This window comes from Protopterus annectens, chromosome 7.part0 (assembly GCF_019279795.1).
Source record: "Protopterus annectens isolate FY-2018-M chromosome 7.part0, PAN1.0, whole genome shotgun sequence".
NCBI classification, from domain to species: Eukaryota; Metazoa; Chordata; order Ceratodontiformes; family Protopteridae; genus Protopterus; species Protopterus annectens.
The window spans coordinates 1,712,817,781-1,712,842,070 of record NC_056739.1 but is presented as its reverse complement, the minus strand read 5'-3'; the positions used below and the strand labels follow the sequence as shown (position 1 = coordinate 1,712,842,070).

General features: G+C 39.7%; 1 protein-coding gene across 4 annotated transcripts in view; it reads right to left on the bottom strand.

Moving 5' to 3' along the window:
- MDH1B (malate dehydrogenase 1B) overlaps window positions 1-24,290 on the bottom strand; it is a 446,421-nt gene that overhangs the window by 129,134 nt on the left and 292,997 nt on the right. For all 4 annotated transcript variants that reach the window (XM_044078250.1, XM_044078249.1, XM_044078248.1 and 1 more), the window contains one exon: window positions 13,890-14,065. In XM_044078250.1, coding sequence (XP_043934185.1) covers window positions 13,890-14,065 — 176 coding nt within the window. The remainder of the gene's footprint in view (window positions 1-13,889; window positions 14,066-24,290) is intronic.

Genomic DNA, 24,290 nt, shown 5'->3' with positions numbered 1-24,290 from the left:
TAGCAATCTCTGTGATACCAATTACCCCCACTTGTAAAAATGTTTCTTATCCAAAAAAGACCTATTGCCTGACAACAACTATCTACTTGTTTCATGGGGGAAACATGATCAAAGTAAAAAATGAACAGCAAACAAGAAACAAGTGCAAGATAAATTGCTTAAAGGATTACTTCACAGGCTATGGATCACACATGATAGATTGGCATCCTGTTTAGTTTACGGGTAAAGCCTGCAAAGATGACTGCAAGTCTCCAACAAATGTAACGAGCTTCTGAAAATGCTGTAATCCTGTCCTTTATTACAAATACTGTCATATGCATTTCAATACCTAAGGCTTATACGTTATCTAGTTATGTAAATATTCTCTGCATGGTAGCAACAAAAAGGCTTTCAATGTTGATAATTCTTTAACAGTGTGCTTATTAAAGCTTACTTGCACTTTACTGTTTCAGACAATCTTACCTGATGGTCATTAAAGCATTGCTAGTTAAATACAGAGCAACAGGCACTGCAACAACACGCATTTTCTGAATAATAAGAAGCATAAATCAACAGTATAAAAATATGAAAGAAAACCAGAACATTCAGCAAAATCAAGGACAAATGAAAAGCCACTGCAGTACTTGTGTCTGCCTTGAATGGGGGGATACTTTCCACACTTACACTGCATAACTGTTCCGTGCCTTGCTTGGACACATCCAGAGTCACTACATGGGGGAGTGGGGTACAACAAATATGTCACAATTTGAAATGACTCTGGCTGACGGTGATAGCCCTGACACATTTGTGATATCTCTCAACCTCAGAGTAAGAAATCTGGAAAAAGCCATAAACATAAGTGGGACAAAGACCTAGAAATAAGGACAATTTTTAAATATTGCTCTTATAAACTTAGAAAGGTAATAGAACAGTAGGTCTTGTATTAGTATGATTTTTCTGAAGGGTATGAAGTCTGAAACTCAAATATCTGCCATTATTTTCTAACTTCAATCTTTAATGATTTGCCACTAATTTGCCATAAAACCACAATTTTATGAAAAATGGACCAAAATGGGATACAAAAATATAAAATAGCCACAAAATACAGCTGGGAACCTATCAAAGAAAGGACACTTTTTTAATATTAGTACTGTTAAATTAAGCAATGCCGTGGTGGTACGGCGGTAGCATTGTTACCTCACAGCAAGAGGTTCTCCCATTTGATTCTCGGCTGGGCTTGGGAGTGCCTTCTGTGTGGAGTCTACATGTCCTCCCCGCGGTTGGGTAGAGCTAGAAAGACATGCGTTCGTAAATGGGCGTGCCTTCACTGAAGGTTGGGCGTCGAGCTGGCACCTCGGCATTTCGTAAAAATCTACTGTCAATCATTAGCGGACTGGAGTTCCGCTGTGGCGACCCCTTACTGGGAAAAGCCGAAAGACAAACAACAACAACAACTGTTAAATTAAGCAACTGACAAAATTAGAGAATCTACATGCATTTCTGAAATAAAAGTAATCTGTAACTGTGAAAATTACAATTATTTATTAATTGTAAACCATCCATGTTTCTTCCAAAATTTCCATTTTGTGGAGGGATTATTAGGGAGAGATGGATTATTAGGGGGAGAGCAACATTTTGAGCCAAAATTGGGAACAGTTGATAGGTTTGGATATACCTAATTCTATAAAGCGATTTATTAGCATGTAACTCTCAACCTCTTAACGTAGGAAATCTGGACAAGGCCAAATATATTGGGGGAACAAACAGTACCAAAAATTGCTCTTGTATAAACTTAGACAGTTGAAAGAATAACAGGTCTTGCTTTAGCATGCATTTTTCTGAAGGGTATGAAGTCTGAAACTCAATGTCTGTCATTATTAAGTGACTTTGTTCCTAAATGATTTGCCAGAAAACCACAAATGTTATGAGGAGCAAGCCAAAAATAAGAAGCAAAAATCTATTCATTCTGTGAAAATTTAGACAGTTGAGAGGTATAGTTCAGCTGGGAGAATTGTGGGGCAGAAATTCTACACAACGGACTTAGGTGTGGACAATAAGCACTCCCCCCCAAAAAAATGAAGATCTAAGAGAAGTGATTGCTTCAATCTGCCTTCATCACTTTCAGTAGCACTCAGACTCAGTCAGTGAAAATATTCAGTAACAAAAAAGCTTGTGCTTGTAGACAGTTGATTTAACTGGTTCCTAATTGAACACATCCAACCAAGAACTGGGAGGGGGCGTATCTGAGCTGATCAGATCATCAATAAACACCTTCCTGATTGTATTAAATTATATTCCTTGTATAATACAGTAGAGGGTGTTTTAAATTTATTGTTTTGAACATTTTTCCAGTAAACAATGAAACAAAATGCATGCAGCAATAATGACAAAACTGCCCAGTTCAGAACATTCCATCATAAAAGTCTACTCAGATATCTACAATCCACCAGTATCAGTAAATATGCACAATCTCTGCAGAAGTAAAAGTCATCTAAATAATTCCTCATTAAAGAGATCTGTAGCTAATGAAGAGGTTGCTGGTGGCAAACAACTTTATATGTCATCGTTTCAACTACAAATAAAGTGCCTGTTGCCCTTGAGGAATGCATTGCCTATGTTACATGAAAAAAATGATAAGCTAGTAATATTGCAATAGGGAATAGATGGTAAACTGATAACAGGTTCATAGTTACTAGGGATCTCCACCAAAGTGGACATTCTCAGGACTGCAGCATCCACCCCCTTTAAAAGTACAACACAGTACAGCAATGCATCTAAATACTGTGGGAGTAGAACCTGCAGCCCTTCTGCAACAAAAGCAAGTATTCATCCTGTTATGCTATTAACAATGCAAGCAGACTCAGCATAAGCAGCACAAAATTTATCTTCCCCTGAAGCTCTCATTTCCTTGTAAAAATCCACTCAACATTCAACTGTATCTCTCAACTTTGCAGCACAATAAACCTGGAAAAAGCCAAAATGTATTGGAGGGGGGGACAAAAGCCCAAAAACCATGGACACATTTTAAACATTGCTTATATAATCTTGGAAAGTTGCTAGAATAAAAATACTGAAACCGCAACAGCCAAGGCTAAAAACTGCCGATTTATTTAAAAAGTTAAATGAACCACACTTTTCGTCCTACTCAATTGTAGGACTTCATCAGAAATACAAAATGTTCATTAATTACAGCCTTTTATAAACCTCGCACCAAGCAGTATCTCACAAGAATCATCCTTTTCTTAAAGTGAGATACAGTGATTAACAATATTGGCAGACATTAAAGTTCTTTATAGATTCAATAAATCCACAACTTAAAAAACTTCAACAACATTGTTACAATCAATTCTGCAGCATCCGAATCGCTTAAAATGAGTGAATGAATAAATACATTCACGTTACATAAATGTTTGCTTACACTACTATACCTTGTTCTAAACAACATTTTTATTTTTATTTTATTCTAAACAAAGTTTTATGCAGATGATGACAAAACAGTTATTTTAGTCTATCTATTGTATTTATATGAATGTGTGTATATCCATGTACAATCTATATGTACATGGCTCGATGAGCCTATGTTTCTTTAACCTACGGTCCTCTTACCATACATGAACAATCTGTGCATCATGTATATTCAAATATGATATATATGAATTATACTTAAACTACTATCAATATTAAACAATTTTTTATGTATGTGCATATGTTAAAAGTCATTGTAGATATTATTTTACTCTTAGGTCATCACCTTTCTAAACTTCTGAGTTTTAATAAACACATAATTTAATGTCTGTCAATATTATTACTAACGTTTAACGTTTTAAATAAATCGGCAGTTTTTAACCTTGGCTCTTGGCAGTTTCAGTAGTTAGTTTTTCGTGTTTTTGTGTATTTTGCTACAATAAAAATGTTGTTACCACTATGCATTTTACTGTCAAGTCTTGAGCCCAGAACCCTGTGCACTACAGTCAGAACAACTTGCCACTATGTCAAACCAGCTGTTTCTTGAAAGAGAAGACTGAAACTTGCATGGCTCTCATTTAGTGAATTCAGTTCTCACCATAGCTCTCAACCTCTTAGCACAAAAAACCTGGACAAAGCCAATAATGGGGGAATACAGCCTAGAAAAAAGTGGCAAATTTCAAATATTGATCTTATAAACTTAGAAAATTGCTAGAACAAAAGGTTTTGTGTTATGTGCATTTTCTGAAGAATATGAAGTCTGAAATTCAAATGCCTGTCATTATTTAGTGAATTCAATCCTTCACTGATTACAAAAATCCAGAAAAACCACAGATTTTATGAGGAACATAACAGAACAAAAATATGAGCCAAAAATCTGGACAGTTTTCACAAGTGGTGGTAGGTATGGAATTCAGGCTCTTGCTACCTGTACAGGGTTTGAGCCAGAGTAACTGTAGCCACCAAGTATATTTAACTGGGGCATTTCACACACACACACACACACACACACACACACACACACACACACACACACACACACACACACACACACACACACACACACACACATATCATAGTAATTGGTACTCTCACCAGATGGGATAACAACAGAGTGAAGTTTATATATTTCAAAGTATGATGTAATGAATACAGTGGAAATGTCATAGTAATTGGTCACTCCATTATTAGATTGTACTCTCCTGCGACAGAATAACAATAGGGTAACAGTTAGTTGTCCTTCCAATGGTATGATTCGTATCATTGTAAGGATTCTGAAATCCCTCAATCCAGACAAATGCAACTATGACATGGATGAATCATTTTAGGCATTCATTTTAGAGGAATATGCAGTCATGGTAACTGTCATCATGCATGCATCCAATGTAGGCAAGAGTTTGTTCCTGAGTTGAATTCTACTGCTACTCAGACTTATACTCAAATGTAAAGAAAAGATATTTGGCTTTAATAACTGACTAAGTAGCTGATATTATTCTAGCAGGAGTTTAGCATATGTCAGTTTGGGAGAAGATGATTTGCAGGCCTACTTGCTTTGCAAGTAATGGCTTGCTCCTTCATTGTCATGGCTTCCACATATTCCGTCAAAGCCTTTGCTGCTACATAGTGCCTTTTTAAGCAAAGTCCATCTTGTGGACATCCCAATGTAGCAAAAGACCTCTCACTAGCTCCCAGTCCTGGCAATATCAAAGTTGCTGTACTCTGTGTCAGATGTCTAAATAGTAAGTTGTCTGATCTTACGGCTCTCCTGCAACTTGTACATAGTCATATTTGTGTAGTAACAGAGCTATGATGTCATTGCAAATATAGCACTCCCTTGATACAAGGGTGCAGTGACTTTCATACATTTAGACCCATGGGTAGCAGCAAGGGAATATCAGTATTTGTCAGAAAACCTATAATTTCCAGGTAGATTCCCTGTGACCCTCAAATCTAACTTACTGAATTCTGGATCACTCTGAACAAGATACATTATCACTTTATAGCCTGCTACAGATCATTTTTTATCCCATATCCCCTAATGATCATGAAACATTTCTGAATGTGCTTGCTGAATTGTCCATAAATTGCAGCACGTTTGTGATGGGGGAATTCAACTATCTCTTAACTGGAAAATGTACACCGCTAATGGTAAGAATACCAAATGGCTCCTTGACCTAATAAATACACACTAATGCAAACTCCCTGGAACAAATAGTCAACTTACCCACCAGCTGTCCTAATATTCTGGATCTGGTATTAACAAACATTGACAGTCCATGTCTGCACACTTACCTGTTATATCTATATCCCTCATAAAACCTGATCACAAAACATTAGTCTTCTCAGGCAAAACCAGAAACTCCTCCTTAGTGACGACCTAAAAAAAAAACACTCTTAAAACTCCATAGTGAGCTTTCAAAATTCATTGCAGTACTTAAGTGCTGACTGCTTCTCTGCTTGCCCTCTTTTTCCCAGCATGCAAAGCCGAGAACCAATCAGTAGCCATCCAGCCAGCCACGTTATGTATGTGATTGCAGACGTGGCAGTCTGAGCCCCTTCCATTCACTGTGGTTAAAAAACACATAGACTTGTGGGCATGTGTACAGTAAACTTTCTCTTATTAATCTGGACTGGTTTAAAAGCAGCCTGGATTGAGAGAAACTACTTTTTTTTTAAAACCCAGAACTCGCCGAGCACGCATGCACAGTTTGAGTTCCGGGACTTAGCAAGTCAGTCGGACTCGCATTTATGGAAGTCAAGCCACTAAGCCAGTCAGTATTTTTTTTTTACTAAATATTTTTTTTTTTAATTGTTTTTCTTTCTTTTAGCTGGGGGGGGAGCTGCAATCCTGCAGTCCAATAGCATGAGCCACCACTGTACAATATTGATCCTTAAATACATTTAAGAAGTGCTAGAACAAAATACTCTAAAATGAATATATCTGCTCCCTCAACTCTGCTCTTGTACCTGGGTTGCCTATTTTTTACAGTTCTCCCTCATACTTTGTATAGTTTACTTGGGAAGAACATTAAGACAGTATGTTAAAACATAAAGTCTTTGCCTGTAGGTCTTATTGGTAATAGTGTACCACATCAAGACAGTCAGTTTACTGTTTTGTAATCTTTGGTTCCTGATACAGGAAGTGTAGTGCAGGCCGACTGTACTAGTGCTGACAGGGACTGGACTAAACGGAAGGGTCACTGGATTCTGGGACATATACTTCCTGATGCAACATTTCCAAGCATTACAAGGAATGCTTGTTGGTTGTTAGAGTCTGTAAACTTGGTTGCTGTCTGAGCTCACATACTGGAGGAACCAGCCAGGAAGGGATGGGAATAAGAAGTTAATGCTGGCCTATCAGTATAAAGTGGAAACGGTCCCATCACAGGATGATCATCTGGATAATAGCACATGGGACTTGAGGAAGGGAGTATGAGCCTGCCAAAACATGCTTGTGAGTGTGAAGTGTTCTGCACATGCTCATGGATCAGTGCAGTAGGCAATGTAATCACTATTTCTAGCTAACAGGGGAAGGGTGTTATGAACATTCAAAACACCTTTTAACCTCTGCCATATAATAGCCACAATATCTGACTCTAACAGCCATCTCCTAGGGTGTTTGGATGACAGGAAAAGAATGAATAAATGGCCCAGTATAAGATGTAGAAGCTTCATAACTGTTGGGGGGGGGGGGGGGTGGAGGACATGTGTCCAAAAATGATTGGAAAAAAAAAAAAAAAGAGTCTTTAAGCATGGTTAACATAACTGGGCCAAATAATGGGCTTCAGATTAAAAGATCGTGTTTTTGCCAGCAGGTTTCAATCACCCATTACACGTTTTGTCTTTGTCCTGTCCTGCTCTCTTGATTTTTCTCTCTCATTCTCATGAACACATTTTCTTTTTCATAGAAACAGCTGAGTTAGTCCATTGCTTCTGATGGATGCAGTAAATGTTGCACTACCCCCTCTGGCTTCTCTTTAGCTTCAGAATGGCTCTACATATTCATTCTTCTAGAGATACTATTTTTTCCAAGAAGCTTTTACCTTGCTCTAATCCAATGACTTTATGCCTTGAGCTTTCACCAAGACAAACACATCAAGATCTGAAATTCAATCAGTTTCCAGTGAAGCAAGTTAGCACAAAGAATCTGACAGGTACTGATAGAATCAATGTAGTTTACCTTCTTCTTTGCAGTATATACACATATGTATATATATATATATATATATATATATATATATATATATATATATATATATATATATATATATCCATATGGTTCAATGAATAAAGCAAAAATGCCTCATACATCAATGACTGTGGCAAGGGGTGGTCTACTGCGTTCAGTCTAAAAACAGATTAGAAAAAAGGATATACATTCAAGAGCAATCCAACAAAATCCAGAAGCATTATACTTCTACTTACAAGAACTCCCAGGAGAAGAAAAAGTTCATATACACGTTATTGCAGATTCAGGCTTTTGTACTGCCCATTCCAGTTGAAAAACCTGGAATTTGCAATAGTGTACATTTACTACAACCGTCAGAAACAAAGGACTACTTTAACTGTTTATATGGATCTCTGCGCAGCAGTAAGTTATACACCTGTCTGGTTCTGAGGAACAAAAACAGCTAACTACAACACACACACAAAAATACAGTAAGGTGATCAATGGCTCTGAAGATGAAAGATGTAGGTGAAAGAAAAATTGGAAAGAAGCAAGCTTGTATTTAATTAAACATGCTGTTAGAATAAGAGGCCTCCACAATGAGTCTGACACTGCCAATGCAACAGGTGTGCTCTGACACTGCTAGAGAAAAAGTACAGTTTTGTACCTACCATAAATGTAGATGTTCGAGGATCCACATTGCTGCAGTCATAACCTGTGGGTAGTCCGCTGTCCTCGGTCGGCCCGAATACCAAAGTGTTAGGCTGGCGTCGGTCATAGTCGCTCTGATCTGACGTCAGTACGCAGTGGTACTAAAGCGCATGACCGACGCCATATCCTCAGTCTTTCTTGCCCCAGATGTCAGAAGGCCCAAAAAAAAGAGGCCATAGCCAAAAATAGAAAATACCCAACCACCAATTACAGACAAAATAATTACCCCAAAAGCAACACAGCAACCCTAAACCACAGAGGGGAAGGAGGGAGGGTAAATTGGACTGCAGCAATGTGGATCCTCAAACATCTACATTTATGGTAGGTACAAAACTGTACTATGTTCTTCGTCTCACATTGCTGCAGTCATAACCTGTGGGTAGAATCCCAAAGCAAAGGTAAGGGAGGTTGGCAAAATCAAAAGGCACTAGGAGCTGCTAACATGCCCTGTAAAACTGCAGTGGCAAACCCAGCCCTAGACTTGGAATAAAGAGGGAGATGGTAATGTTTAGTAAAAGTGTGCACTGAACTCCAAGTAGCTGCCTCCAAAATATCCTTAGTAGCTACTCCCCTCAAAAAAGCAGTAGAAGTGGCAGTAGCCCTAGTGGAATGAGGTCTAATCCCAGCCGGAACCTCCTTTCCATGATGGGAATAACAAAAAGCAATACAATGGCTAATCCACTTAGAAATAGTTTGCTTTGAAACAGGTTTTCCTTGTGAACCCAAGGCAAAAGAAATGAATAACTGTTGAGACTGCCTGAACCCTTTAGTTCTGCTCAAATAATAACGTAACTGCCTGTGAATATCCAAAGTGTGCAAAATGTTTTCCCCTTTATTTTGGGGGTCAGCATAAAAAGTAGGCAAATGAACAGATTGGTTCAAGGCCACATCAGAAACAACTTTAGGCATAAAAGAAGGGTTAGTACGCAAGGATACCCTATCCTTATGAAATATTAGGAAGGGTTCAACTGCCATTAGAGCCTGTAATTCAGATACCCTCCTAGCAGACGTAATGGCCAACAAAAAAGCAGTCTTCCAAGACAAAAACTTCAACTCAGATGTAGCTGCAGGTTCAAAAGGAGGTAAAGTCAGTTTTTCCAACACAAAATTGAGATCCCAGGAAGGAGTAGGAGCTCTACGTGGGGTCTTATGTTCTTTGCCCCTCTAAGAAATTGCTTAAACAAAGGGTGAGAAAATAATGGTGGATCACAGTCATAGTGAGCAGAAATGGCTGCAGCATGAACTTTCATGGAGGAGAAAGACAAACCCTTGTCTAGTAAGTCTGTAAGGTACTGTAGTGTAACACTCAAATTAGGGCGTGAAACATCAAAGCTCTTTGCTGTGCTCCAAAGAAAAATCTCCTCCATTTATCAGCATAAACTTTCCTTGTACTAGGCCGCCTGGCTTCCAAAATGACATTTAAAACTTGTTGAGGAAGCTGCGACCCCCCAGGGTCTAAAACAGAATATGCCAGGCTGTCAGATGCAGGGACTGTATCCTGACATTGAGGAAATGATTGCTTTCTTGAGACAAAAGGTTTGGAATTGTTGGCAAAGGCCAAGGAGGCTCCTGAACTAAACTCCTCAGCAAGGGGTACCAGTGCTGACGTGGCCAATCTGGAGCTATAAGGATCATGCAAGGCTTGTCCTGTCTGGCCTTCAAGAGCACCTTGGGAAGGAGAGGCAGAGGAGGAAAGGCATAGACGTGAAGGTTGTTCCAACTGAAAGATAGAGCATCCACTTTCCAAGCTTCTGGGTGAAACATCTTTGTGCAATATTTTGGCAGTTGGAAATTTTGTGGGGACACGAACAGATCTATGTCTGGAGTTCCCCAAGCCACTGTCAACTGTTGAAATACATGAGGATCCAATTTCCACTCGTGGGGGTCCACCAGTTGCCTGCTCAAAACATCTGCTAAGGAGTTCTGTGCTCCTGGCAGAAACCTTGCTTGAAGAGTGAGGTGCAGACTCAGAGCAGTCTCCCACAAAATCATAGCTTGTCTGCAAAGAGGGTACGAATGGGTTCCCCCCTGCTTGTTGATGTACTACATGACTGTTGTGTTGTCTGTTTGAATCAACACCTGTCCTGGTTGAAGTAGATCCTTGAAAGCCATCAGAGCAAATTGGACTGCTAACATCTCCTTCATGTTGATATGCAAATGCTGTAGTCTGGGAGGCCACGTGTCTTGAACCCATCTCCCATTGAAATGTGCTCCCCAAGCCATGTCCGAGGCATCTGTCGTTAGGATCTGACTTGCCTCTGGTCGGGTCACAGAGAGTCCCTTGTTTAGGTGACATTCCTGAGCCCACCACAAAAACTCCCTTTGGATGCAAGGTATTATCTGAATGACAGTGTCCAAATCGTGGCAGTGTTGAGTCCATACGCTTTTGAGATACCATTGTAGCTTCCTCATATGTAGTTTGGCATTGGGAAGTACCAGAATACAAGATGCCATGAACCCCAAGGCTTGAAGGACTGTCCTTGCAGTCAGCCTGGACAGAAGGGATAATTGCTGAAAGTATAGGGGAAGATTTCTTTGTTTGTCCGGCGTCAGAAAAGCCATCTGACAGGCTGTATTCAGTCTCACACCCAGAAAGCACATGTCCTGAGAGGGTACTAGACTGGACTTTGTTTCGTTCACAGAATACCCTAGGCACCTTAACACTGCCATAGCATACTGTAGATGCTGAAGTAACGTGACTTTGTCTTGAGCAAGAATCAGGCAATCGTCCAGATAAGGATAAATTTGTATTCCTCTTAGTCTTAAGAAGGCTATCACAGGAACCAGGACCTTTGTGAACACCCTGGGCACAGTAGATAAGCCAAAGGGCAATGCAGAAAACTGATATTGAAAAGTACCAGCCCGAAAACGCAGGAACCTCCTGCAACTGGGCCTGATAGGAATGTGCAGATAAGCCTCTTTGAGATCCAGAGTTACCATCCAGTGATCTTTGCCTAACAGAGGCAGAAGTTGCTGTAAAGTTAACATCTTGAATTTTGGGATGTCTAGGTATGTGTTGAGAATAGACAAATCCAGAATTGGCCTCCAAGTGTTCCCCTTCTTTGGCACAAGGAACAGGCGAGAATAAAATCCTAGGCCTACTTCTGACGGAGGTACCACCTGAATAGCCCCCATTTTTAAAAGTAAAGAAATCTGTTTGTGAGCCTCCAGCCTTTGCTGAGGAGGTACGTCCGGCATGCCTTTGAAAGGAGGCAAGGTGTGAAAATAAAACTTGTAGCCCCGATCTATAATGTCCAACACCCATTTGTCCTGGGTGACCAAAAGCCAATTTTGCTTGAACAGTGCCAACTTTCCTCCTAGAGGAGCTGCCAGACAGGAGGAATCTGGCAGCTGGAGATACAGGTCATTGGGTCTGTTTACGAAAAGGCTGACCCCTGCTATCACCAGAAGATTGTGCAGGAGAACTCCATGTCCTAGGTCTGAAAGAACCCTGAGCATGAGCTCTGCCCCTACCACGTCTAGATCTGCCCTTGGACTGGTAATCGGAAGAAGGATATGCCCATCCTTTTGCAGGCCAATTTCTGCTAAACTTAAGGGGCTGCACTTGTAAAAATTCCTTAACTGTCTGCATGGACTTAGCTTTGTTTTCCATTTTCTTCAAAACTGACTCCACAGGAGAACCAAAAAGAACTTCAGATTGGAGGGGAGCATCCAAAATTTGAGCTTTAACATGCTCTGACAAATTCTGATCCTTAAGCCAGGCATGCCTACAAATAACTGAAGCAGTGGCAGCCAGCCTGGAAGAAGCCTGAAGAGCATCAAAGCCACACTGCAAGGAATGCTTACCTACCTGATCAGAGGCATGAACTAAATCCTGCAATTCCTTACACTCTATACCTTCAGCTAAAGCATCTACCTTAGATTTCAACTGACTTAACAGAAAATTCTGGTACTTCAGCATATGAAACTGGCAATTCAAAGCCCTCATAGCTAGTATGGAGGAGGTATACACTTTTTTACCCCACCTATCCAAAGCTCTAGAATCTTTATCCAGAGGAACTGGATTCTTTACTACAGAAGCCCTGACACCCTTAGGTCCCTGGCTAATAGTTTCTGGGTCAGCTCTAGGACTCTTATATAAATATTTATGAGCCTCTGGAACTCTGTAATACCTGTCTGGCTTGACAGGGGCCGGAGGTAAAGAATCAGGATTAAGGGAAGCCTCAGAAAAACATCCTGAACAACATCCAAAACAGGGGAATGGCCAAGGGCCTATGCTGTGGTAAAACAAAAATTCCCTAAGCCTCTTACGAGAATCGGAGAAATCCTGACCTTCCCACTTAAAATGCTCCCTCAATGAATGCAGGGTTTCAGAAAAGAAAAATCCTCTGGAGGAGAAGCAGAAGGACAGGAGTCCTCTGCATCCGAATCAGAATAGGGAGGAAAATCCTGAATGTCCTCAGCTGAAGACTCAGAGTAATCTGAGGAATGCTCCAAACCCTCCACCTCTGTCTCTACCCTAGGCCTCTTATCTGGAGGGGGCATAGAACCTCTGATTAAAGTAATCAAATCCTCTGCCATTTTCAGCATATGTTTTTAGGAACAGAGCCTGCAGAACTAGGGCTGACGCCTGTGCCAGAAATACCAGGCCTAGCTTTAGAAGGTGCTTTAGTGACAGAAGTAGAAGGCCTAACAACCTTATGTAAAGAAGGGACTACAGAAACTTGAGAGGCCCCTCGGCCTGACCTGACTCCTGAGAGGCCAATTCCTGCAATATTAAAGGCTCCCCCTGAGACTCAGCTGAAACCTCGGCTGGATCCACAGATTCCACCGTAGTTTCCAAAGAACCGGCGTCCGCAACGGACGACTCATCCTGCTTAGACTTTAACGATTTCTCTTTTCGCTTCTTAGCGGTAGCGGGCGTCGGAGGATCCGACGGCATATTGGAGTTGCACCGGTTTCCAAACCAAGTCTAGCACAATCTAACCTGCGTTTAATGGTGCCCTTATTAAATCTAGCGCAAGCGACACCCGACTACGCCGTGCTCAGGCCCCAAGCAAGGAATACAGAGAGTGGTAGTCCCTATGAGGTATCTGTTTCCCACAAGAAATACAATTATTAACTTTTTCTGACATCCGGATTTAACTGAGGCAAGAAAAGACAAAAATATTCCCCAACGGGGTACTTAGCCCAACTTGGTCTTCGGTCTGAAACTCAGAATACGAAAATTTCAGGACGCCGAACGGCACTTGCAAACGCTGCTTCTGCTTCGGACCATGCGGCAAGAAAGATTGAGGATATGGCGTCGGTCATGCACTTTAGTACCACTGCGTACTGACGTCAGATCAGAGCGACTATGACCGATGCCAGCCTAACACTTTGGTATTCGGGCCGACCGAGGACAGCGGACTACCCACAGGTTATGACTGCAGCAATGTGAGACGAAGAACATCATGCTGGCATAGGATAGATAATGATAAGTAGAAAGCATATTTGCTATGCTATTTTAGAAGGTCTCAGTGAAAAACAAAATCTTGGCACTGATGCTCTTTGCATAATTTGCTTAAAGACACGAAGTGTTAACAAGTAAATAAAAAGAAAGTACCTTCACTAATAACTCCTAGTGAGATAATTTCCCCGGAAGGAGAATCCTGGTACCAGTAATGAAGAACAGTAGCTATTGCTGCTGCAGCTGAAAGGCCCAATGGGTGCTGAACTTTTGCTTTTACTGTTTGCCGATGGGAATTTACTGCAGTAACAAATTCCTTCTCCAACCACTGCCTGTTGGTAGTAAAATAAAATATACTAATTAGAGATCAAAATTGCTGGCGAAAATACCCTGCAATATCTAAAACAAGATAAAGATGCCTTTGATATTTTGATTAATAACAAATCCCAGTTTATTTTTTTCACACACAGTTTTTCTGCATTACCAATGTTTTCCGACTGCTCAAGTATGTTATTCAACTAAGAGGTAAAACAGATTACCTAAGATAAAGTCCATCACCTCATTTAGGCTAATATGTATGAAAAGCATGGATTTGCTTCATGCTATATGGACCTTCATCTACACCAAATTCATCCAATAAGCAAAGTTTGAGGTATAAATAGTAAGGGTATATTCCCCCTGTAGGACCACCATAGATGTGCCCTGGGATTATTCAACAGCAGGATCCGGTAGGATAGCGCTTTCTTAACTGAAGGGATTTGAGAAATTCCCACTGAAGTTTTCACATGTGCAGTCTGGTGAAGAAGACCGCCTGGATGGGAAAGGCATATAACATAATACCACATGAAGATCTTGGCTGATATATGTGATTTCTGTGTCAAACCTGCAAAGTACACTTTCTCCTGAAGTGCTCTACCCTTAGAAAGGCACAATTAACTTTTTTCAAAAAAGCCCCTAAGAAAATATTTGAGATTTTGGAAAAAGGCTTCATTTAAGAAAAGTTAGACATAAGTTTGGATGGATCAGATACTTCATGGTCCTCTGAATGCCCTCGGCTTAAGGTGCTTCAATGAGATTGCTGCCCATGAAAGGGCATAAATGTATCCCTTCATTCTTATATATATGAACACTGGGGTTAGATATTTCATAAACACCATGGCAGCCTTAAAAAGATAAAATGGAATGGAAATAAACCATTAGTGGCCTTGTCCCATCTTCAGTCTGAGGTACTATATTCCTTGTAGAAGGTTATGTAGAGATATGTGTCCTTAAGGTCCAAAGTGATCCAACACACCTCAAAGAAAGCAATAGAGACTTGAAGGACAGCATCATGAACTTGATCACCCTTAACAACTTGTTTATTCTTGATAGATCCAGGATGGGTCTCTATATGCCATCCTTCTTCGGGATCAGGGAAAGCCTGAAATAAAATGATTTTCCTTGTTCCTCCAAAGGGACTCTCTACACTGACCCATAACAAAGAAGTTAAAGTATTACAGTAGTACCAGCAGAGTCTGGTCAGGAGTAACTGGCGGCATCCATATAAAGGGAGGAATTGCTCTGAATTCCAGTTTGTGGCCTACAGTTATCATTTATATTATCCACCTGCAAGTAATCTTGCTGAACTAATTCTGCTTGAACTGGAGGAACCTGCTCCCAAGAGATGAGATGGAAAGAAAGAATGAAAAGAAAGAGGATGAAAACTGAGGACATAGTACTGGCCATTTCTTTCCTATGGGAAGGGGACTTACCTCTTCCTTTCCCTACTTTGTTGCCTACCTTTTCCCCTTTTACCTTCCCAGGTTTGTTCCTTCTCACAGGCCCTTTTTGTGTAAAGTGAGATGGTCTATGAGGTTGGGGTATTTCTTAGTCCAAACAGTCAAATATAGACTATTTCAGTGGAGTCCAATGGAAAAATGAATACACAGATAGAGAGAAAGAGAGAGAGAGAGAGAGATCGAGAACAGTCAATAGAAAAATAATACAGAGAATACAGACAGAGGTGGTGGTCCATCAGTCTCAATAACTTAGGGACTTTAGGCCTGTGACTTTTTTGGTCAGGAGCTTCTGGCATGTCTACTTACTGTTCAATGGAATGTCTTGATAGGTGCAAACCAAAAGGAATGCTATATTCAGCAATGATATGGAACAGATGAATACAGTAGAAGTAAAACTTCTTTGGTTCTGGATGAGATGCACTTGGTTATTAGGTAGGCCAGAAAAAAAAGGATTTTGTAACTACAGTGGAGACATGATTATAACATGATAGAAGTAATCCTTAAGAGTGCCTAGATCTCTAATAAACAGTGCCAGTCTTCACAGGTGTGTCATCTATGTGGCATGTGGAGGAATTATTTATTTTACCAAATGGACTATACTGCATTTTTGGCATTAAGTTTGAAACTACTGTTCTTTCACCAGTTGTTTGGCCATTCCACCTGCACATAAAGTACTTTCTTTTCTGTGCATTTTCAAACAACAGACCTGGGATACTAGACTGTAGTTCAGAAATAGAAATGTCAAATAAAAGAGGACTTCTTAGGGAACCCCACTTGTGACATGTTTATTTCAGAGGTGGTACCTGAAACCTTAATGACAAGTGCTCTGTCCAATAACCAATTTGCTATCCACCTCACTATAAGGGGATTGATGTTTAGGTTCAGTGTTTGTCAACAATGGCTGCATGGGGAATAATATCAAAAGCTTTGGCAGGTCCAAGTATTCTGTGTGAATCATTATAACTGATGTCAACTGCTGTAGTTACCCTTTTTAAGAATTTTACAAGGTTAAAAAGGCAATAACTTCCTTTGACAAAGCCAATGAGATGTAGTCGAGGGCTAAGAGGTCATCATTGTTTAGGTTTATGAGGTCGGAAATTATATATTCCATAGCATTACAAACAAAGCTGTTAAGACTAATGGATCTGTAATTGACATAGTTACATTATAATGGCTCTTCTTCAGGCTTTTAATAGACTGATTATTAAGTTTTCTAAAATGTTATCAGGGCTCATAGAAGTTGTGTTCTTTGTCTTAGAAAGGGCTGCGGTACTTGTTTCCAAGTGATCATGGGGTCAGGACTGATGAATCATGGAGCTGTTTTGATTCTGGGTAAGATGAATTTAAAACGTGTCAGCTGGGATATTAGCTATTTCTTTTTTATCAGAATATCACTGTAGATCAGTTCAGAAACTTGACAGGTGTTTTTTCTTACATTTCTAACATAGTTAAAGAAGGATTTATAATAACTTTTGGAATAAGTGGGCATTTCATTTCATAATTAGCTATGTGTTTTTCACTGCTGCCTTAAATTCTTTGAAAACATGTTTGAGTGCCCTCTTAAAATGGGGAGTATGTGATCTCCTTTAAGAACTTTATATTTTCTTCCTTTTTTGCAGTTTATTTATATAACTCCACCATAATTATTTGTTTTTAAATTTCTCCAAGTATTTGATGGGGGTAGATCCTACTTTCACTATATAACTATTTAGGTGAGAGTAGAACTCAAAGGTAAAGGCCTTAGCTCTCTTTATAGTCCTTGAACACCAATGTAATGAAATGGGCAGCACTCCAGCCTTAAGGGAAAATCACCAACTTCTGGTCCAATTTAAAAATGGAGAATGATACTGGTGGAGTTGTACAACAGGGGACAATATTGGTAAGGACAGGATCCAGGATATTTTGCCTCTAGTTGGAATGTTCACTGACTGTTCAAGTTATTTCATATCTACAAGTTCATGGAAGCATTATATGTTTTTGTTTGCAGTGTAGGTGAACCAGTTTATTTAAAACACATGTATTTGAATTTATGGGGCTATTAAGACATTAAAGGTAGCTATCAAGATCAGTACAGGACATGTTGGTGGATATGTAAGTAGATATGAAATGACAACTGATTTTGTTTATGCTGAGTTGGATTTCCAAGATTTTAAAATGTAGTCACAATAAATCTCTTTTGACACTAGAGAGCCCTAATAAAGACAGATACTCCACAGATTTGCCTGTAGGCTGAATGCATGCCAGACACTAAATCCAGGAAAAGAGTGGGTGATTTCATTGCACTGTATTTCTTACTACATCATATGTGTATTCAAGTTGCAGGAGAGCTTCTGTTCTGAATTGGAATTTTCTAAGTGGGAATGTCAAGAATGCAGACTCTGCTGAGAAAAAGGCACCATAAGGGCAACAAATGCTTCCACCAGAAATTTAAAATTCCAGTAAGAGAGTTGTAGATTTTCCCTGTCAAAGCATGACAGCCTATCAGACATCTTATCTTAAACTACATACATACATACTGGATCCCTTAAGATGACACCTGCTACTAAGCCAATGTGTGAATGTGAGATACCACGTAAAAAACTACTGAGTTTCTGTCACATGCTTAGCAAAATCAATCATATCATTCTGTACCAGTTCTCCTAAGGTTGGAAGGCTAAAGTAATTCACCTCAATGTGGGAAACCACCAATTCCTAGTTGTATTTGTCAGGATGGAAAGAATCAATAAGACTCCAGAAAGACAACTAACTGTACACTATTCCTGTCCAGCCTCATGAGGGTAGTATTAATGCATCATAAAATAGAGTTGTCAACAAAGTGTTTCTTTGAGGAATTAATCCATTGCAGGCCTTAACAGCTTGTAGCACGCATCCATGTGACTCTCTGATATACATGTATTGGCTTTCAAAGTATATGCTGATGCTCTAGAGATATGGTATGCTTGCTTAACATTCTTAGTTCTAACTCTGAGGCTTTAGGAGTGACTATTTAAACACCTTGGCTTAGGTAATTACAGTGGAGGTGTTTTGTGCTATGGAGTTGTGCATGTCATGCTTATGGCATATATTATTCAGTAACAGAGACGTCTCCAGTCTCATTAAGTACTTAAATCTTTCACATACCAAGTCGTGCTGTGACAGTGTGAGGCAGCTTCTCTATTGTCTTGAAACAGAGTGCTATCAGATGAGTTACAGAAGGGGTTAGAGTTAACTGTAACTCCATATTAGCCAAAGTGAGAGTATGCTTACTGATAAATGATGCTGCTATGGCTTTATCACAGCTGGAACAGGAATTAGTTGCCAGCCCCAGTAAACTTTATTATTCTCCTTTGGAAGCTTAATGGAAGGGATTGACAGATAAACAAACTGATGATCCATCACTTCTGCAGTACAAAGAACTGAAAAATTACACTATATGCTCCTTTACCAGCTGTCTTCAGAGTAACATCATGGGGCAGAGGAAGAGGAGCTCATTTGACTGGAAACAACCACAAAGCTCTGGATATCCACCATTGACTAATCACCATGGATAAGGATTTGTAATGCTACAGTTATCTCTAAAATAAACATCTCTAAGAGCATATGCTGCACTTTAATGATGAGTAAGCAAAGCCAGACTTGCAGAGATGATGAAAGTTGCCAAGCAGTTGTGGAGGTGTCAGGTAATCAGAGTCAAAAAATTATAAGTTGCCCAAAATAAAATATTCTTCCATTAAGCTAAGTAAAACTTGCTTCTGGATGTTTTTCTGGCATCTTTCATGATGTGTAAAACTTTTGAAAATTTGAGATATCAGGAATCAACTGCAAGACCTTATGTCATGCAGAATCAGAGATTTGGTATGGCTGTCTAACAATGCCCACTTGCTGTAACAGTACTGTTTAAAAGAACATAGGTAAAGCATGATTGCAAATCATGGTTGTTTTGGTTGTTTGGAAGCTATCAATAAGATTCATTAAGTCCCTTCTGGCTTTCAGTAGATTTGTTTTTGTTATCAGACTAAATTTAAAGCAAAGGTTATTGGGCCAATGGAAGGAAAATGCATCCATAGTTTCAGCTACAGAATTTGAGAGGCAAAAACAGTACCTTAGAATCCATTGTGCTCTTTGTATGGAAACCATTTGTGGAATCTTCCAACAAACTTGTAATCTGAAGAAATTCCTCCATTTACATGTGAGTTTCAGAGATCTGCTCAAACAGTATGTGAAAACATTGTTTCCCTTGAGTATTTACTATTTAAAGTACCATTCTGTGATTTAGTGACCATTCCCAAATGCTCAGTGATTCACTACATAGGTGAAAGGCATGTACTGGTTTGTTAATTACCATGCTAAAATGGAACTCCTTAAAATGCATTACAGTGTGCCCATGCTTTTGAATGCCTTTAATTTTAAGATCGGTGCCTTATCTTTTTCATGATGCTTTAAAGGTTGTGTTTATAAGGTGACCACACATCTTGAATTTGAACAGACTCCTGGTGGGCTCCCCAGATGAAATTTAATTATATATTTCTTCCAACAAATTTGTCTCAACATTACATATTCTAGATAATCTTAAAAATTCACCATATGGCAATGATGATAGAGCATGGGGGGTGACAACTAGTAGCATACAGGTATTGGCACCTGGTAAGTTGCACCTTAAGTTTTTTATGCTAATAGTGATGTTAAGTTACCATGTGCTGATGTTTCTATGGAAGAAAGTTTTCATTCTTGTTTTTCAGATTTGAATATGTCAATGGAACATGTGGAAAATAATGCTTATTGTTCTGTTAAAACTTCTGCTGTGCCTATGAAAAGCATATATATTCCCCTCTATTCTAATGAAAAAAAATATATATATTTTAATTCAATGTCAAAATTTGCCATGAATGAAATGTGTGATAAGTTGTTATATAATAAGATCAATATTTGCTATAATTTGACATTAATCGTCAGTACCACAAAATGTGTTTGGAGCATTTACAGAATAAACATGCATATGAAAATAGTGACATGAAAAGTTATAAACAAGCTATAACTAAGTTTCAAGAACTGCTACAAAAAGGTGTGAGGCTAGGGTATTTTACAGATGATGAAGTACATAAAAATGTGTGTTCTAGCTACATTTATCTGTTTGCCTAAACTGCACAAAGACATGAATAATCCACCAGGATGTACCATTATTTCAGCTTGCAAATATTTCTTACATGGAGATGGGCTTTTGTTACATCATTTTTTTTTACCATATGTTTTGAAAATTCCATCCTATATTAAGGACAGTTTTGATTTTTTGGATAAGATTTATCATGTTAAGTGGAATAAGAACATGCATTGGATAACATTAGATGTTAAAATCAGTCCAACATTAGGATGGACTTTATGCTATAATGTATTTTTGGGGGGATAGTCCCTTAATAAATTATTTGGTTGATTTGACTTATTTTTAAGTAATATTTTTTTACATATAATAATGACATTTTTAGGCAAAAACAGGGAACAGCATTGGGGACACCATTTGCCCCCAAGTATGCAAACTTACTCATGGCTCATTTTGAATTAGTACGTTTGTATAAATGTAATTTTAAGAATTATGTAAAATATTATTTTCATTTTATAGATGATTTAATTTTTTATATGTGAAGGGGGTAAGAGTGAAATTTTGCAGTTTGTTGCTGATTTACAACAAAATACATTCCATTTTTCTTTTGATGGGCTACTATATGGAACCCAAGTCTATAATCTAGATCTGACACTTAAGGGTTTAGATCATGGCAAAATTTGTACTGGGGTACATAGGAAATTCTTAGATAGAAGCCAGTACCTGTATGCCACTAGTGTCATCCCCCATGTTCTATCATCTGTGCCACATGGTAAAATATTAAGATTATCTAGAATATGTAATATTGAGACAAATTTGTGGGAAGAAATATATAATACTTCCATTATGTTTTATAATACAGGATAGAGTAGGAAAGCAATAGAAGAAGCTAAGCAAAAACCTTTTGTGTTAAAATCAAAAACAATGTTCGTGATAGGTTGTGGGTCAATGTGTGGGCAGAGAGAATGGTGAAAACAAGAATGAACAAACGTAATTTGTTAGCACGTATAACATTCAAAGTGAAGAAGTTAGTAGTATTGTAAGATATTATTGGAATTTTCTCCACAAAGTTGGAGATTTGAGTAAAATTTTGAGTAAGTATCTTATGATGTTATACAAATGGGGAAGAAGTTTAAAGGACATGCTTGTTCATGGAAATTTTGTCTTACCAAAAAGTAACTTAAGTGTTTGTCCAAAATCTATGGGCATTTATAAATGCAACAGTTGTTCTATTTGCAAATATATAATATGTTCCTTTGAATATATAAATAAAATCAACTATGTACCAAGGGGACATTTTTCACGTAACAGCAAGGGGTTTATTTATGCCTTAAGATGCCAGTCTGGTCTCTTTTATATTGGTGAAACAAAATGAGAAGTTATGTACCTACCATAACGTTCCATGTTAGTTGTCTTCTCTCGCCTTCTTTCTTGCTTGATGGGTTCGGAGCCGATCCTCGGCTCCGACTCGGCACTTTGCTAAGCTCGAGAGTCACTTTTACCAGCTCGAGGCAGCCCCATATCCCATGATGCAAGGCAGTAAGTACCCAGATCTCGTTTGTTGTCTATAGGCAATAACACCTAGCATAAAAAACTTCCCAGAAGGAAGAAAGAAAGGCAGAAAAAAAGCCTGAAGGATGGGTTAGGAAGACCAGAACTGTATGGTCCTAAGAAGCATTCTTCCATGTAGGGAGAAAAAGGTCTGTCCAGGCCAGGGGGAAGGAGGGAGGGTCGCAAGAAAGAAGGCGAGAGAAGACAACTAACATGGAACGTTATGGTAGGTACATAACTTCTCAATGTTAAGTTGTCAATCTCGCCTTCATTCTTGCTTGATGGGACCGCGTCCCTAGCACCTCTATCCTGGGTGGCTCAATGGAACAGACTCTTGAGAACTGTAGAGCCAAAACTGGCTCTATCCCTGGAGGCCAAATCCAATTTGTAATGAGAAACAAAGGTATGAGGAGTGGCCCAAGTGGCTGCTGCACAAATAGTGTCTAATGGAAGTCTAGCCTGAAAGGCTGTGGAAGTGGCTAAGCTTCTGGTTGAATGCGCTTTAGGTTTCGAGCACAGCTGTTTTCCCCTGAGCTGATAGATTTCAGAGATGACAGAAGAAAGCCATCTAGATAAGGTCACTTTTGAGACAGGAAGGCCTTTTTTGTTATCAGCATAAGAAATAAAGAGCTGATCAGATTTCCTGAATTGTTTTGTTCTGTCCAAATAATATCTGAGTTGGCGGTGAACATCAAGATAATGTAATTTTTGTTCCGATCTGTTAGAGTAATTTGGGAAAAATACAGGAAGGTCAATAGACTGGTTCAAATTACTCTTTGAGGCGACCTTAGGCAAAAAGGTCGGATTAGTTCTCAAGGATACCCTGTCTTTGTGGAAGACCAAATAAGGGGGACGAACAGAGAGAGCATGAAGTTCAGACACTCTCCTAGCCGAGGTAATAGCAACCAGGAAGAGTGTTTTCCATGAAAGAAATCTCAGGGAACATGAAACAGCTGGCTCGAAGGGAGGAAGAATCAAGGATGTCAGCACTAAATTTAGGTCCCATTGAGGAGGAGGACTCCTGACTGGAGGTTTAAGGAGAAAGATTCCTTTTAAGAAGGCTCTACAAAGCCTGTGGGACATAATGTTGTGATCTGCGAACCCGACATGAAAGTTCGAGATAGCAGCCAACTGAACTTTGACCGTGGAAGATGAAGAGCCCGCGTGAAAGATTTCCGCTAAGAAATCCAAAACTGCTTGAACTGGAGCAGTAAAAGGATCAATATTTTTAGCTTTTGCCCAACAAGAGAAGCGTTTCCATTTGCTGGTATAAATCCTTCTAGTAGAGGATTTTAGGGAAGCCACTATGATATCCCTAACAGGATTAGAGATCATAGGAAGCCTGGCTAAGGAAGGAAGTGGAGCAACCATGCTGTGAGGTTGAGAGAAGGGATAGACCAGTGCAGCTGACCCGATTGGTGAATCAGAAGGTCCGGTACTGGGTCCAGATGCCACGGCTGCACCAAAAGGTGACGATGGAGGAACGGAAACCAAATTTGTCGAGGCCAATAGGGAGCAATGAGAATCATTTTGGCTCTCAAAACGGTGGCTTTCTGGAGAACTTGTGGAATCAGCGGAAAGGGAGGAAAGGCATAAAGAAGTCCCTGGGGCCAATCCTGGGTTAGAGCGTCTCTGGGGGGATGGCCTGGCAGTGAGAAGAGAGAAAAGAAGTCTGGGCATTTGCTGTTTTGGGGAGTAGCAAAAAGATCGCAACATGGGCGGCCCCATTCTAGAAAAATCTCCTCCACTATAGATTGTTTGAGAGACCACTCGTGAGGCATGAGAATAGCTCTGCTCAATCTGTCCGCTAGAATGTTGGTTTTCCCAGGGATATGCGTTGCTACCAGAAACCGATGAGAGGAGATCGCCCATTGCCAAAGTCTGAGAGCTTCTCGACACAAGGGGTAGGACTTGGTTCCGCCCTGTTTGTTGATATACCATACTACAGACATGTTGTCTGTGTGAACTGCAATTGTTCCCAAGGGAAGAAAGTCGTTGAGGGCTTGCAACGTTAAAAGCACTGCTCTCATCTCTAGGACATTTATGTGCAGGTGGTATTCGAACGGTTGCCATGTCCCATGAACCATCCTGCCCTGATAATGACCCCCCCACCCGATCAGGGAGGCGTCCGTAGTGACAGTGGCTACCGGGGCT